This window comes from Sphaeramia orbicularis, chromosome 4, assembly GCF_902148855.1.
Source record: "Sphaeramia orbicularis chromosome 4, fSphaOr1.1, whole genome shotgun sequence".
Taxonomy (NCBI): Eukaryota; Metazoa; Chordata; class Actinopteri; order Kurtiformes; family Apogonidae; genus Sphaeramia; species Sphaeramia orbicularis.
In genome coordinates this window covers 44,254,079-44,272,577 of record NC_043960.1, presented here as the reverse complement: position 1 = coordinate 44,272,577, position 18,499 = coordinate 44,254,079, and the positions used below count along the sequence as shown (strand labels likewise).

The 18,499-nt window shown below is 37.5% G+C and overlaps 1 protein-coding gene across 1 annotated transcript; it reads right to left on the bottom strand.

Moving 5' to 3' along the window:
- Positions 1-7,035: 7,035 nt before the first annotated feature.
- foxe3 (forkhead box E3) lies at positions 7,036-8,348 on the bottom strand. Its single transcript, XM_030132911.1, is given in 3 exon segments — positions 7,036-7,421; positions 7,470-7,874; positions 7,877-8,348. Coding segments are annotated over 3 exon segments (1,263 nt in total).
- Positions 8,349-18,499: the final 10,151 nt, after the last annotated feature.

Below are 18,499 nucleotides of genomic sequence, written 5' to 3'. Positions count from 1 at the left end.
AATAGTCATTTACCCGGTAAAGGGTTAAACATAAAAATTGAGGTGTGTGTGTGTTAGACATCATGCTTAATATTCATAAGATCGATCCAAAACCAACACAAAGGCAGCTGTTTGTTCTACTGTAACTGTAGAGTGTGTTTTACATTCACCCCAAATGCCCAAATGAGCTGAGGTTCAGCTAAATGTACGATATGACATTTGAGGCTTCATTCATAAATAATGGAGCTTCAACAAACCCATTCAAGATTGGGTGTCACACTTCAATTTGGCACAGTGTTTGGATTCTTTGTTCCACACCCAACACACTTGGACAATTTACCAACTTGTACATTTTGAAAGGAACATATGACGTGAAGTTGATTAAACTCAGGTTTATATCCTAGTATATCATGATTTTTAGTTCCCAGAAAATCTGCAAAAACAAATGTACATGTGTATGATTTTAAAAGAAAATGTAATATAATAAATAACACTCGTCTACAAGTAAAATACTTTCTGAATAATAGTAGTGAAATTTTACCACGTGTGAGTCACTGTTAAAGAAAAATCAAGTCAACAATGCTGGTTGGCTGAAGTTTCCAAGATACAGTCTTGGGTCAAAATGTGAAATTCAAGAATTAATGAGAGAATGGGTTTAACTCCAAAGGAATATTTGTCTCAGAGCTACCAGATCTACTTCAAATACTGTCTGCACATGACACATTCACCTTACAGGTTCCATCTAGTGGACCATTTATAAATGTATTGTATAAATGTACATAAACCAGTATATGTGGAATAACATTTTATCATATACCTTCAGCAAACCAGCACTTTCGTCATTTGTTTTCCAATTAATCTTATTAAAATATGTAATATTTAGCACATTTAATCTCTGAGGCAGATAATTTCTAAAATAAATAAAAAAAATAAATAAATTGTTGACCAATGCAATGGAACCATTTCAAGTACATCTATTTAATATAATATTACATTTAATTACTTACCAATTCATTTCGTAACAAATGTTTTTAACTGTACAATGATGCAAAAAAGAATAAATAAATAAATAAATAAATAAATAAATAAATAAATAAATAAAGCACAAAAAGACAAAAAAGAAAAAGATCATCAATTTGATAAGAAGTTTCATTTGGTCAATTTTTTTTCTTTTTTTGGGGGGGAATAATTTGATTTTGACCAATTTCTGTTGATTTTGTTGAACATTTTTGTTGAATTTCGTAGATTCAGCTCTTATGTTTTAATTTTAAATTTTTTTAAAAAATTTTAATTATTATTCAATTTCCTTCTTCTCTTGTGTCACCAAAATACAACCAAGACAAACCTGATGGATGCAACATAATCTTTTATGGCTCATCATTTTTGCTTTGCTTTGGACTCAAACTGGACAAAAAACAGCTTTTGCTGCCATCTAGTGGATTAAACCATCCATTGCTTCAGGTAATGTCACTAAAAAGTCGGACAGGAGTCATGAGACTGTGGTTGAATACAGTGGAAAGGCTTCTTATTTTTACCTTTAAAGCGAAACCATTATAAACACAGCACATAGAACTGTGTTCCTGGTCAGATGGAGTTACTAAGAGGCACACATTTAACCCATAAAGACCCAAAACTCCACTGGTGACCAAAAGCATCTGCTAATCTAAACTGTTTTATTCCTGTTGATCCACTAATCCTATCAATGCATGTAAATAATTGATGCAAAATGCAGTTTGTCATTTTTTCATGGTCATCAGATATGACCCATTTAGATGTTCAGAGGCTCCATAGTTACCATAGCTACAGCATTGATTCACCAGTAAAACCCATGGAGTTAGATCAATGACAGTGGACGGACAAACTTGGTTTATGTTCAGTTAATGATATATTTTGTTGAAAAAGTCCCTTTTTCTTCAGTTTTCTCCATTTCTGATTTTATAACAATCAACTTTAATCTGAGCTTTTATGAACATCTACATGAGTGAATTAAATATGGGAAAATACCTGATTTACACGGGGAAAAAAATGCAAAATACCGAGGATAATATTATAATAAGTGGTGATAAATCTCTTATGAATAGTTAAATAAAGAGAAAAGTTCATTTGGGAATTTCCACAAAAGTACCACTGGAGGTTTATGGGTTAATGCATGTGGAGGCTGTACTCTGTTATACAAGACTTTCACTGTGTTTTTACAGTCACTGAAGAACTGGCAGCTGATTCATCTGCAAAGTATCCACTTTTCATATGCTTTATGTTTGAAATTACCACTGGAAATAAATGCACATTTCTTTACTATATTATTTTAAATTTACTGCTTGATATTGGTCAAATCAATTATAATTGCAGAAAACTGAGAGACAAAGTCCGGGACATTAATCCATTTCCTTCATCCACTGTTTATTTGACTGTTGTTTGTTTTTATATCCAAATAATTCCGTAAAGCCCTGTGAGGCAACCTTGTTGTGATATAGGGCTCTACAAATAAAACTGAATTGAACTGAATTGAACTGAACTGAACTGAACTGAATTGAATTGAACTGAATTGAACTGAACTGAAATGAAATGAACTGAAATGAGAGTCACCATATCGGTTTCTTCTGCCTGATAGGAGCTCCTTTGTACAGACAGATAATTTTACTCATCCCAAATTCACTTCTGGTCCACTGAAGCAGGTACCCAAGAATAAATACAGTAAGATACTGTTGCATTTACCACACACATGCAGCCATCCCTGGTTTAACCTATAGCCCTATATAACCACCTAGAACCCAGTCAAACATGTGGCCCCCAGGCCAAAACTGGCCCGCCAAAGGGTCCAATCTGGCTTTGTGACCAATATGATCTGAAGTGCATCAGACCAGTCAAATACTATCATAATAAACTGAAGACCCTGGTGCTAAAAGTACTGAAGTCACATTTTTGGACAATTCAAGTTGAGCATATAAACATGTTGTATTTGTTTCGCTAAGTCCACCCTAGAAATATTTTTAACACACTTTTTTGTGACTCCAGTACTTTTAGCACCAGGGTCTTCAACTATAAATAACCCAACAATTTTTAGTTTTAGTGTAAAAAAGTAAAATTACATGAAAATATTTACATTTACAACCTATCCTTTCATTAAAAAAATGTGACCTGAACAAATATGAACAATCTGAAATGTCTTAAGAGAAGTAAGCGTAATTTTAATTATATTCTGCCTGTTGCTAAGTCTTTGGTGTATTTGTCGATCCACTGTGAACTGTAAATTCTAATGCACATGTGTAAATGATAAACTGAGACAGAATATTTTTAGAATTGCAATTGTTTTTCTGAAGACATTTTAGGTTGTTCATATTATTCACATTTTTAAGGAAATGTTGTAGATGTACAGGGTGGGGAAGCAAAATTTACAGTATTTTGAGGCAGGGATTGAAAGACAGTGTATGACCAATTAGTTTATTGAAAGTCATGAGAATTTATTTGCCACAAGAAAAATTACATAATAGAAAATGTTTTTATTCTATGTGTCCTCCTTCTTTCTCAATAACTGCCTTCACACGCTTCCTGAAACTTGTGCAAGTGTTCCTCAAATATTCGGGTGACAACTTCTCCCATTCTTCTTTAATAGTATCTTCCAGACTTTGTCGTAATAGTTTTGCTCATAGTCATTCTCTTCTTTCCATTATAAACAGTCTTTATGGACACTCCAACTATTTTTGAAATCTCCTTTGGTGTGACGAGTGCATTCAGCAAATCACACACTCTTTGACATTTGCTTTCCTGATTACTCATATGGGCAAAAGTTTGTGAAAAGGTATGGATAATAGTGTTAGGTATGATTATGACATCAATATATGTTTGGTTTCAAAACAATTGACGTAGTGCCTGCTGAGAAAAAACAACTAAATGTTCATTGTAAATTTTGCTTCCCCACCCTGTAAACATTTTCATAATTTAGTTGTACTTTTTTTACTGTTATTATTTCACTGGTCTGGCCCAGTTCAGATCATATTAATCTGAATGTAACCCCTGAACTAGAATGAGTTTGACACCCATGACTTAGAGTGTTCTGTCAAAGGTTCCACATAGAACCACCCTGGGCAGGTTGTACATAGAAGCCTTCTGTGTTCTACTGGTTCAGCCAGAAATCATTCTGGAGATTCTAGTCAGAATTTTTCCACCTTCCAAGGACGTGAACAAATGCAGAAGGATCGAACCAGAACTCTTTTAAAGGCCTGATGCAAACTTTAGCTTGGTTTTTTTAGGATTGTGATGAGCGTACATCCTTATCCCTTAATTTCTTTGTTCAGATACAACATGAAAATGTAAAAAAAAAAAAAAAAAAAACATAATTAAATAAAATGTTGTGCATAGTATGTACATAGTACTGAAACAAACAACCAAAAAAAAAGAAAAAAAAAAGTTCAGAACTAAATGTCTCCTGCAGGTAAAAGTCAGTATTCAGTGAGACCTCCATTCATATTTCTTGAATTGTCTTGCATCAACTGGATGTTTTCTTAACCTGTAAAGATCCAAACAGCCACTGTCTACCTAAATCATCTACTGATCTAAAACGCTTAATAACTTCTGATCCACTAATCCTTTCAAAATATGTAAATAATTGGTGTAAAATGGAGTTTGTCGTCTTTTCATGGTCATCAGATGTGGCAGATGTGGACGTTCAGAGGCTCCGTAGTTACCATGGAAATTACAGTCATCTTCTACAACATTGATTCACCACTAAAGCCCATGGAGTTGGATCAATGACAATGGATGGAGACACTTCACACTTCTTTTTATGTTCAGTCATTGATATCTTTGCTGAAAAAGTCACTTTTTCTTCAGTTTTCTCTGTTTTGATATAATAACCCTCGATTTTAATCTGAGATTTTATGAACATCTACATGATCAGTGAATTAAATACAGGAAAATACATGATTTTCGCTGAAAAAAAAACACAAAATGCAGAGGATAATATTATAATAAATGGTGATAAATCACTTAAGGAAGGTTAAATCTAGAGAAAAATTCATTTGGGAACTGCCATAAAAGTAGCACTGGGTCTTTATGGGTTAAATAGACTTATTAAATTATCCCAATCTTACAGTGTTTTTCTTTATACAGAGGCTGTTCTTTTGTTATTGTCTCGGTCCAGTCGATCACATATAGCTTCTATGATATTCTCTCTCCTTTTTTTTTTTTTTTTTTTTTTTTTTGACATGTATTTCTAGTTTTAATTATTTTTATGCATGTTCATTCAGTACAGAGACTGTAATAAACAAAGCAAATATTTCACAGTTTGTAGTTTTAAAACTTCACTTGTCAAATCATTGAAACACAATATGTAAAAATGAACAGTACAAAACATATAAAGTTTAACTCACTGTGGCACACGTAGATACAAGTAGGTTTTCTATTTTAGATCATACACTTTTCTCACACTGTTGTCCTCAGTGTGTGAATACAGCAGAATAATGATGACATTTCACTCTAAATTCATATCATAACATCACAGTGTAGGTACTTGCACCCTGGCATTGGACTATAGGCTAATTATTTTACTAGTATTAGTGGATATTTTTAATTTCTCTCACAGGAATATTTGGTTAAAACGTAATTTGATGTGATTGGCAGTAGGTCATCTCTGTTTTCTCTCATCAGTCTGAAACACTGAGCTCTTTCCTGAGATCTAGTTTTATCTTTTTTTTAATCTCAGGATTATAACACCAACATCTATAAATTTAACTTACTACTAATAATAATATTATATTTATGTGTACTAAATTATAATAACATGCCACTCCAGATAAAGTGTCACAGATTAATGTATAATTACTAACAAATTTATATAACATGTTGACATTTTGCTTTAAAATCTAAGGAAACAAAGTAGAATTTAGTCATATTTCGAACTCGTACTCGTCTTCTTCCGTTTATCCGGGTCCGGAATTTAGTCAGATTTCTTTTTTATAATTAACCATGAAAAAATAAAGATGTAGTCTGGGTACAGTTTTAATTGAATTTACAGTTGTCTGATTGTTCTGATAGATTCTATTAGATTCTCATGTTTAAATGACAATTTCTATGTCTAACATTACGAACCATTAGGAGTGTTTGTGCTGCGACTTTAATCGATTATGACTGAGTTCCACATTTTGATAATTCGTACGTTTTAATCTTTGTGCTTCAGTTGGTTGTGTTATGTTTTACATTAGACCACCATAATTCGTGTTTTAAATAAACACACATAAGCTACTATTCGGTTATGTAACTAATTAGACTTTATCTTAATTTATATCAATAAATATTAATTAACTAATTTAGAATATAATTCGAGGAGGTTCATTTTTAGAAAAAAAGATTCACTCGTGTTGTCGAGTGAATCTTTTTTTTAATGTACACATTTTAAGTGCGGAAAGAAAAATTAAAGCAACGATTTAAAAAAAATTATAATTTGAAAGAAAGAAAGAAAGAAAGAAAGAAAGAAAGAAAGAAAGAAAGAAAGAAAGAAAGAAAAGAGGCATCATTTATCTAAAAAATGTGTTTATTTTCAACGTATGGACTTCAACAATAACACACTTTTAATAAAATACGGTACACCAACAAACTATTTACATGGAAGATAACAGATTTATGACAAACAACTGTAAACTTAAAAAGAACCGTAAAATACAGAAAATAGGAACGAACTTTGGCAGAATAAAGGCATCAAGCTCTCTGAGATACAGTCATGGAATGTGTCAAACTAATCGGAATGGCTTCACACCTCTGGAACAGGAATGTTTTCTGATGATGAGGCTCGGTGATTTTAGATTTGTTTATTTATTTATTTACTTTTTCATCTGTCATATTGTCTGTAGGATTATGTTTTGTCAGCCCCAAAATTTGACTGGACACTGATTATGTAACAGGACCTGAAGCGGTCCCCTCTCAGGGGTAAATGCAGACTTGCTTCAGTCCAGTAGACTTGCTTCTGTGGTTCGTGCTGGTATTTTTGCAGATGCATGGCTCACATACTGGTATTTTTGCAGATGCATGGCTCACATACTGGTATTTTTGCAGATGCATGGCTCACATGTACCGCTCCAGTCCTGATGCAAAGTTGGCCTGTCTCATGTAGGAGTTGTTGTAGGAGTTCATGGGCCCGGACAGACCCAGCAGCTGCTCCGTGTGTTCTGCGCAGGAGCCGGGGCGCAGAGCCGGTAGAGACAGCCGGTTACCCGTGCAGTACACCTGAGAGCCCCCCGGGGAGAACCCGGACTGGGTCATGGTGGGCAGGTTCGGCGGAGAGGCCGAGGTGGAGTAGGGGTACCCGGCGGCCAGGTTGGAGGAGATGTTGCCGCTGTTTCTGCTCAGCATGTTGGCAGAAGGGTTGACAGTCTGGGTCTGGAAGCACCCGGATGGGTCTGGGCCGGTGGGGACCGAGCAGCTGGAGGTCATGGTACCCAGCTCTCCTCCTCCTCCTCCTCCTCCTCCTGCACCTCCTCCTGCTGCTCCACCTCCACCTCCCAGGCCCAGAGCTTGTGCGTTCAGGTCTCCTCCGGGTCCGCTCTGGACCACGGTCTGCTGGCTGATGATGTTGTCGATGCTGAACATGCGCGGTTGTCCCTGGCCGACCCCGGCGGATGTCTGGTAGTGATGCAGCATGGCCGGATGCGGGGATGCGGCGGTCAGCTGAGAGCCGTACCCGGACCCTATCCCCGCGTACAGGGTGTTAGGGTAGGAGGGTCTGCCCATGGGGGTCGGCGTAAAGGCGCTGGAGCTCTGCATGTACCCGGGATAGGTGCTCACATCAGTGCGCTTGAACCTTTTCCTTCTTCTCAAAAAGCTCCCGTTGTCAAACATGTCCTCGGCTGCGGGGTCCAAAGTCCAGTAGTTGCCTTTCCCGGGTCTGCCGGGCTCCCGGGGATCTTCACAAAGCAGTCATTGAGGGTGAGGTTGTGGCGGATGGAGTTCTGCCACTTCTTGGAGTTCTCCCGGTAGAAAGGAAAGCGCTCCATGATGAACTTATAAATCCCCCCCAGGGTCAGTTTTCTGTCCGGGGAGTTGGCGATGGCCATGGCGATGAGTGCGATGTAGCTGTACGGAGGCTTCCCCCTCTGGACGGGCCTCTTCCTCCGGCGGCTCCCGGTGGGCAGGTGCTCCTCCGTCTGGCCCAGAGCCGCCGCGTCCTCAGTGTTCGGACTGTTCCCCCGGGGTTCGGACTTGATCAGGATGTTACTGTCCTTGGACCTGGTCTGCAGCATCAGAGGCGGAGGAGGCAGCGGAGAGTCCAGGCTCACATTAGGAGACATGACAACAGGACTGGCCTCCGCAGGCGAGTGCTGGCTCTCCGCGGTCATGTTGCACATGCCAGAGAAGTAAGAATAATTTGCCAGATTCATAAAAGAAAAAGTTGATCGTCTTCTTCAGTCGAAATGATCAGCGAAGAAAAACTAGAAGCAGAAGGTGAGGTGCGCACTTTACCAGAGCAACAGAGCAGCTCATGTGGACACATGCAGCCCTGTCCTGTCCTGTCCTTGGGTTTGGGCTGGTGTGTGTGTGTGTGTGTGTGTGTATGTGTGTGTATGTGTGTGTGTGTGTGTCCGCTCAGGTGAGAGAGGCGGTCACAGCTTTATAAGGCAGGGCTCAAATGACGTCACTGGATCAACGATGACGGGGAAGGCTGGAGAACCAGTCCACATTACAGTCCACATTACAGTCCACATTAGAGTCCACATTAGAGTCCACATTACAGTCCACATTATAGAGTCCACATTAGAGTCCACAATACAGAGTCCACATTAGAGTCTACAATACAGAGTCCACATTAGAGTCCACATTAGAGTCCACATTAGAGTTCACATTACAGAGTCCACATTACAGAGTCCATATTAGAGTCCACATTAGAGTCCACATTACATAACAGAACGTTTTCATTTGTGATGTTCTGTTATTTTATGTTCCGAGTGTTTCTTGTTTGTTTCCTGGGGCCCAGACTATGGAATGCATTGCCACTGTCATTCCACACTTTAAAATCTCTTGAGTCTTTTTTAAAAAAAAAAAAAACAAAACGTGGATGGAGACACTGGGTTTATTTTCAGTTATTGTAAATGGTATAAAATGATATATTGTACTGAAAAATTCACTTTTTCTTCAGTTTTCTTTGTTTCTGATATAATAACCCTGAACTGTAATCTAAACTTTTATGGATCAGTCCAATAAATATGGGGAAATAAGCAATTTCACTTAAAAATTCAAAATACAGAGCACAATATTACAATAACAAATCACGGTAACAAATCATATGAGAAAGGTTAAAAATAGAGAAACATTCATTTGGGAATCACCACAAAAGTGGCAGAGAGTCTTTATAGGTTAACACTCAGTCACTTGAGTCCTGTTTTAACTGTGTTGTGTTTCAGCCGTGTATTAAACAGAGAAAATATTCCCCTTTAAATGACACCTTATGCCTATGTTTTGGCAGTCCGCATCCTCTGTTATAAGCATAACCATTAAAAAGATGTCGAAGCAGTCACTGAGACAGTGATTCAGTGATGACCTCTCCTGTTTGAGTATCTGTGTTTGGTTTTCTCTAGGCTTTTACTGGGTGCTGTGTGTCTACCCGGCACAGAAACAACACTCACACAGCTGATCAGTGCTGCACAGCCAATCTACCAATTGAAAAATAATAACAAACCACTGAAAACAAGCAATTGAGCTATCAAAGCTTTTGGTCAAGAAAAGTAAATATCCCCTTTATTTCATTTTCATTTTTGGAGAGTGATAATCAAACAGTCCCTCAGCCAGAGTGGACAAGTGTTATCTTATGGATTCTGAAGTAAAAACACCGTTCTGCAAACAACTGGTATGCAGAAAACACCCTTTAAACACATGCATGCGATAGTGGTCTCTAATTCATTATTTAACCAAATAAAGGACTGAATTACAAAGGGTAAGATACACAGAGAGGTCACCTGCTGCCATCACTTTAACAGCATGGGGATAATGACAGTCTGTTGTGAATGCTACATTATCAAACATTACACGAGAAACTATGAGAGATGACAAATTAGAAGAAACACACAACAGGGTACAAAAGCAGCCAAATATAAGTATCATTCAAGTATTTCTTTTTTGGAAAACACCTCACTGCATCTGCTCACGTCTTATTTTTTATCAGTCATTTGCTTTTATTCTTGTATATGCACAAATTGTGCACAAATATAGGAAAGTGACTCAGAATACTGAAAAAAAGGAACAAAAAGACAGATGACACCGAGGACAACATCATTAATCTTCTTTGGGTCTGAAGACATTAAAGTGCTGATAATAATCAGATTTGCTCACTGTTCTATCCTATGTCCCTGTCACCTTTGCATTACCAACAAAGTAGCTGGCGCTCACACTCACTCCCCACCCACCCCGTAGATGACTGGACCCCCTCCCCTCCCCACACCACCCCATCCCACACCACCCCACCTCACCCCGGCCGCAGCTCAGACAACACTAAGCTCAACCAGCTACTCACAGCCAGTGTCTAACAGCTTCAGACAGGCGTGGGAGCGGGGCTGTATCCAAGCAGGATCTGCCCCCAGTGCTGCCAGGTCAGGCAGGACAAACAGGGGCTCAGGCCAGGAAACGGGCCCTCTGCCTCGGGGCCTGCGGCCTCTTGCTAATCCTCTCCCCTCCCCAAACCAGCCCACCAGAGCCTCTACCTCTCTGCACCTCAATGCCTCCCCGATACATTTATATGAAGTGAACAGTATGTACCATTCCAGTCACATATGGACCCAATAACTTTACTTCACAACTCCATGTTTCAGACTGAACATGAGGTTTTTTGTTGTGTTTTTTTTTTGCACGTAATACAAACTTTAGCTCAGATTTACCTCAAATGAGACTTTAACCCATAAAGACCCAAACAGCCACCAAAACCATCTACTGATCTAAAATGTTTAATACCTGTTGATCCACTAATCCTATCAATACATGTAAATAATTGGTGTAAAATAGTTTGTCATCTTTTCATGGTCATCAGATATGACTCATTTAGACATTCAGAGGCTCTGTAATGAACGTGGAAACACCGTCATCTTCAACAACATTAAGTCACCAGTAAAGCCCATGAAGTTTGATGAATTACAGTGGATAGAGACACTTCACATTCAGTTACTGATATAAGTCTATTTTTCTTCAGTTTTCTCAGTTTCTGATGCAATAACCTTTGAACTTACTCTAAGCTTTAATGAACATCTGCATCTGATCAGCACAATAAATATAGGAAAATACATGATTTTAATTGAAAAAAAAGCAAGATACAGAGGATAATATTATAATAAATGATGATAAATCACTTTAGAAAGGTGAAAAAGAGAAAAAATTATTTGGGAACAGTCATAAAAGTAGCACTGGGTCTCTATGGGTTAATGCAGCCAACTTGAAGTTGTTCTAAGTCTATTATTCTGAGCAGAATACACATAGTTATGGACACCACACTTCAAGTTCTTCAAACATCATGCATCAATTGTTGAAACATTCTCTACAGTGAGGGTTTCCTTAGCATTTTAGAATAGAATAGAATAGAATAGAATAGAATAGAATAGAATAGAATAGAATAGAATAGAATAGAATAGAATAGAATAGAATAGAGTATATCTTTATTGTCATTATTACAGGAATGATGAAAATCTGTTTTGCAGCTCTGTATCTATTTACCTGCAAACACTTGAAGTGCAAAAAAGACTGTATAAAAATATCACACAACAATACTGAGAAATATTGGCAATGTACAAAAAACTCCAGAGATAAAATGTTAAATTTACAAAGACAACTAAAATATTTCTAATTACTACTAAAAAAAAATACAAAACACTAACTCTTTACTACAGATAAGAAATATATACAACATATAAGGATATATACAGGTAATGAAAAGTAAAATTACAAACCAGGTACATGGGTGAGAATATTGCACTGAGGTAGAGTACATTGTCCATTAGACTGGGAGTGGTGGTTTTAATCTTGAAAAAAGAAATCTGGAGCATGACAGTACATCATGATTTTTCACTAACTCTTCATCATCAAACATTGAATGGTTGCACTTTGTTTCCCAACTTACCATGTCAGTCATCAATAATGCCAACAACTGTGACTAACCCTGACATAATAATGTTAGTTCCATAGTGATGCACTCAAATGCAGCAAGCACTGGGGTCAAAAGTCAAAACCAAAATGTAACTTGATCCGTGTGTGCCAGGTGATCCTAAACTTAACTTTAAGACATTTGTACACACTGGGGGCTTTTTTTTTTTTTTTTTAAATTTGCATTAAAAATATATACACGTGTTCATGTGTCATCACTTGTCATGTATTTCACTTTACCATTATGCTACCTTTCAAAAATAAGTCAAAATTTGAGTCACAACCATATACAGTAAATAATTAACAGGTGGAGAAACCATGATATCACCCAGTGGTGCTGTCCTTTGAAGTCAGTGGTTTGGCCGTCACCACGTTGGCTTTATAGGGCTAGAAGTGACCATATTTGGACAGATGGGACAAGGCTGTGGGAGGATGAGAGGTCAAAGCCATCTGTGAGGTACTATACATGGACAAAAAACTTCAAATTAGATCGACATTGTGTAGCAAAGCCATGTCTTTTTAGTGGAACCTATTAACTACAATTGTGGTTGAGCTGTGTTTGAGGGGGAAAAAAATGCATTTTATTTTAAAAAGCAGAAACTTTGAAAATGTGACTCAGCAGATGAGCAAGCTGTCTTACAGACCTGTTAATACAGCCTGTTACAGCAGACACGGAAGACCTCCATTTGATCTAGATCTGATTAAACACGGAACATTTTAAATATAGATCACCAGGTCAATTATTAAAGGTTCCAAATAAAATTAATGAGACCCAAATCAGTTCTGGAAAAAATTTACTGACTTGACATTTTTGGAGAAATGTAAGCCTTTTAATATAAGGTCTTTATGAAGGTAACCCCAAAAGCATCAGTGGTTTTATCACTTTAAAATACTTCCTATTTCATTTTGGAGCTGAGGCAGCCCTGTATTTTAAGAAAATTTTCTATATTAATTTATACTTATTTTAGCACCATAATTCCTCTAAAAAATGGTGAAGAGATCAGCTCATCCACCATATTTCTGGGCAAAAACACATAAATACACTGAAAATAGAAAGAAAGAAAGAAAGAAAGAAAGAAAGAAAGAAAGAAAGAAAGAAAGAAAGAAAGAAAGAAAGAAAGAAAGAAAGAAAGAAAGAAAGAAAGAACTACAATTCTGTGGATTTGATCAAAGTTTGAATAACTGTCCGCAGTAGGATGTCATGCAGTAAAAGCATCCAATAGCAAATCTTTGTTTCAAGGAACATATGGAACAGTCTACACCTGAAAGTTACAAGTGAAGAGATGAGGCTGATCAAACCATGTACCACTGTCTATTGATGAATTCTATCTTTGGTCTCTGGCAAACTGTCATGGTAGTCAAAATACAGGTTTCCTCTTTCTTTGATGGAAATATCAAGGGATGAGAGGGGATAGATGGAGTTGCTGAGTAAACACTTGGAATTCATTCATTCGCAAAGTGGCTCCAGGGGATGATGATGATGAGGGGGGGTGCATGAGAAAAAGAGGGAGAATAAAAGAGTGAGAGTCCGAAAGAGAAAGAGAGGGAGAGAGAGAAACACACGAGAGAGAGCGCTAACCTTTTTCTTACTCAAGCTCATCAAGTACGGGCCAGGGCTCCTGAAAACGCAGGGATTACCAGGGTGCTCGGACTGTACTGGCCAGGGCCGCCTGTGCTCACTCCTGCACTGCACGCTACACTGCCCCGCTAAAGCACATTGCACATGGTTCTCACACACACTCATACACAACAAGTCAGTCATGCTTGTTGTATGGTGGTCATTGCTGAAAATTCACATAGACAGTTAATGCATGGATACAAAGACACGAATGTAGATTTAAACATAAAAACACAGTTTTTACAGAACTTCATATATACACACACACAAAATTATCCCAGTACAAGCAACATGTAGGCATTTTGTTTTTTTTATCTAAATGCATGTTACTAAAGTATGTTACTTTTGGGAGGAGGATAAGCCTTTAACCCAGGGGTGTCAAGCATAACAGTGCATGGGCCAAAACGAGCCCATCGAAGGGTCCAATCTGGTCCATGGGATGAATTTGCATACTGCAAAATATTTCACTGAAGATATTAATAGTCAGGGGTGTTCAGGGGCCACATTGAGCCAAATTTGAGTAAAGTAATAGCATAAAAAATAGCATATAATTAATGACAACTCTATTTTTTGTGAAAAATTGCAGAAGTAAAATTCCATTAGAAAAACATTTACATTTACCAACTATCCTTTTCACAAAAAATGCTAGTAACCCATGAACAACCTGACATTTTTCAAGGAAAATAAGGGCGATTTTAACAATGTTTTGCATGTTACTAAATGCTTTGTGTCTTTCTAGATCCATTGTGATCTGTGAGTTGTAATGCACATGTGTAAATGATAAGCTGAGGTGTAATATTGTTCTTTAGAAATTTCAGGTTGTTCAAGTTTTTCACATTTTTTGTGAAAGGATAGTTTGAATGTAGAATAGAATGTAATTTTGCATTTCACATTTTGTACTAAAACAAAGAGTAATATTTGTAGTTGTCATTAATTAAAGGTAATTACATTATTATTTTACTGGTTTGGCCCACTCGAGATCACATTGGGCTGTATGTGGCCCCTGAACTAAAATGAGTTTGACGCCCCTGTTTTAACCTTTAATGATATGTGTGAAGATTTTCTCTGTAAGTGACTTTCTGCAAGGATAATCTCTCCCTAAAACACCCCAGGGATGCTAGAAGAATCATCCACCAGAGTGAACATCAAATTGACTCCACATCCTGTTAGGATAAGCACAGTGATTAAACAATTAAGAAATGAGAGACACATGGATGAGGTGATAAAGATACCTAAGGCTATTTGATGGAAGAAGCCTTTTAGAATATATTCAGCCCATTAGAAGGGTGAAGTTTGGTGCAAAACTCCCAGAGACAGTGGAGGAGACTAAAAGAGATCAGTATCTAAGTGTCTTTCTGAGCTAATGGAGAACAAAATATCTATGATGGACATGATTAGAATTATGTTCTCAAAGGGCTGACTTTTGATGTTGATAAGTGCCTGTGATAGTTTGTCTATTTGCAGAGATGCCTGGGGAACATTCTTTCTTGGTCCTCGTTCACATGTATTAAAAATTAAGCTTTTGTGCAGTTTATACCAAATAAATGGTCTTTAATCTCTGAAACGTTGTATTTTATGTATTATTAGACCCAAACCACCAGTGTTCTGACATTTTTAAATCAACTAACATGGCTGCCCAGATACTGTGAAGGTAGGAGGACAACATTGTCCTAAAAACCCTGCTTGTTTACCACTGTGAGCCTACAGAGAGGAGCTTATTCACTTAATACTGGGAGATCCAAGCCATATGGGTGATTCTGTCAACCAAGCCCTCAAGACAAGAGCAAACAGTGGAAATTATACACCAGGTTGCTCCACAGAACTAAGTTGGCTAAGATACTGTACTGTTTGGCAATGGAGAAGAACAATAGAAGAAAACAAACAGTAAGTGATTGGTAGTGTAACAGAAGGAAATGATCATCACAGTGCAGGTGGTCTATAAATAAATATTACAGTGCAAACAAAACATTTTCTTAAATACAATAAAACATACAGGGGTTGGACAAAATAATGGAAACACCTTAAAAAATCAACAAAATATAATTTAATATGGTGTAGGTCCGCCTTTTGCGGCAATTACAGCCTCAATTCTCTGAGGTATTGATTCATACAACTTGTGAATTGTTTCCAAAGGAATTTTAATCCATTCTTCAGTTAGAATACCCTCCAACTCTTTTATAGATGATGGCGGTGGAAATCGACGTCTTACTTGAATCTCTAAAACTGACCATAAATGCTCAATAATGTTGAGGTCTGGGGACTGTGCCGGCCATACGAGATGCTCAACTTCATTAGAATGTTCCTCATGCCATTCTTTAACAATTCTAGCTGTATGGATTGGGGCATTATCATCTTGAGGTGAAGGTGTTTCCATTATTTTGTCCAACCCCTGTATATCTGTGATTTGCTTGAAAATGCATGTAACAGACCAAAGTACACAGATCAATCTGACTATCTTTTGTATATGTGAATAAATTTGGATTTTGATGCTTGCAACATGTTCAAAAAGATTTGGACAAAGACAAAGCAAGCCTACAAAATTTATAGAATACATAATTAACACTGTTGTGTAAGATTCCATGATGATCAGGTTAATGGTACCAGGTGAGAGGATCATGAGTGGACATAAAAGGAGCATCTACAAGAGGACTAGTTTTTATGAGGAAGGGTTGTGACTCATCACTTTGTGCCAAACTTTGTGAGGGAAATGACAAATGATTGAAAACAATATTTCTGAGCAAAAAAATTGCAGAGAATCTTGGTCACCATCTGTGATATATAATATTAGATTGAAGATTGAAAGCCAAATGGGTTTTTAAATGTGATGACCGTCAATGAAGATCTGAACTGAATTGAACTGAACTGAAGAAGTCTCTTGGATGAGAGACAAAATATTTTCAAAAGAGCTAAACCAGTCCAGTTGAACCTAGAACACCACCAAGAAGACAACCCTCAATCCATCTCTACTGCTTTAAAAAAAAAAAAAAAAAACATCAGTATACTATTTCATATTCTTTCTTCGTATACTGTACTAAACATTGTAAACTGTTGTCATTTAAAATCAAATAAAGCTGTATCTAGCAATAAATTCTGAAATGGTATTGCACAAGGAGGAAGCCCTGTATCAGTTCCATGCAGAAAACCTGTTGGGTCCATTAGGCCACAGGCTATTTCATGTGCTCTGAAAGACACGCAAGAAAAAATGCAAGTCAGGCTCCACATGGCAAAGATCAAAAAGCAACCTAGACTATAATCAGTCAAAGGTGCTAAAGCAGCATCTGTGATGGTCTGGGTCTGAATCAGTGTCCACATGGTTGACCTGCAGTGTGAAGGGACCATCTATATAAAGGTCTAGACAGACACGTATGCCACATTTTGACTGTGGCCGTCCTGTAAATCCACAATTGTCTCCTATTGAAAATATATGGACAAGATGAGGAGGGGGATCATACAATGGCACCACAAACTGCTGCGCAGTTCAGGTTTTGTAAACATTGAGAATGGGCACAAATGACTCTTACAAAAGTGCAACAATTGAGTTCCCAAAGGGCTGTATGAAGGGTATGTAGGAAAAGTGATGTAACATACACATGAGTGTGTAATGAGCATAAAAAAAACTAAATTTGTTTATATTAAAATAAAATAAGTTGGTCAGTAATAATCATTTCTTTGTACTTTTGTCAATACATGAATTTACAAATCATTTCCATGTTTATTGTGTTTTAGAATATGTTCTAGTTTTATGGTAATAGGGTTTGTACCAGAATGTTGTACATATCATACATTCCATTAATATAACTCATTTTTCAGAATAACTCAATTGTCTTTATTATACAACCTCTGATATGGATTATAAATATAAAGGTACTAAAACCACATTATGAACATTATAAGTTATAATTTAGTGCAGATATCTAACCAAACAGTTAAATGCTGTCTGGTGACTTTTTAAGGCTCTGTATAGAACAGGCATTCCTGGAAGGCTATGTGGACCAGACTGGCAGACTGGGTAGGGATGAGTAACTGCTTACCGCAAAGGGAAGGGGGATGGATGCGTGGGCTGCATGGTTGGGTCGTGTACGTGTGTGTGTGTGTTCTGTGTAATCATGTGTGCACACATGTTGGGAGAGCTGAAAACAATTTTCCTTTCACCTCACGCAGAACATGAATTGAAGTTCGGCGTTTTAGGATGTAAACGTCTTGAAGTAGAGTATCAGTGAGGTCACAGTGACATAGGCAAATCCTGCTTTTGACGTCAGAGTTTCGGAGAAAAGAGACAAGCAAGGCGAGCGCAAAACTTAGACAAGGCCTTTCATTCAGTAATTCTGTGTCTCCTTATAGTCCAGTCTTTCAACATGCACTTCTCAGCCTTTTGACTCCTCAGCTTCAGCCTGGATCATATTCTTTTCTGCGTAGAAAAGAAAAAGTTGACCACATTATCAGTCAGTATATTTATATTATTTATATATAACTATTTCTGACTGAGTGCAAACAATCCATACTGCTCACATCACACTACACCTTATTGGCTGTGTTCAAAGGACCTATTGGACTAGCATTGCCTGGTGGTGAGAGATGGACAGCCAGCATGCAGACACACAGCAGCCAGCCTCGAGGCTTTATTACACTGAGAGAAAGAGAGAGGAGGGCAATGATAAGACCCGGCCTTTACGCTGACTGATAAAGTTGGGCGCATTCTTTCACACACAAACACAGGCATGTGTTTGTGTGAGAGGATTTGTTTAAGTGCCAAGGCCAAATGTCCAACCTTTATCTTGAAAATTCATTAAAACA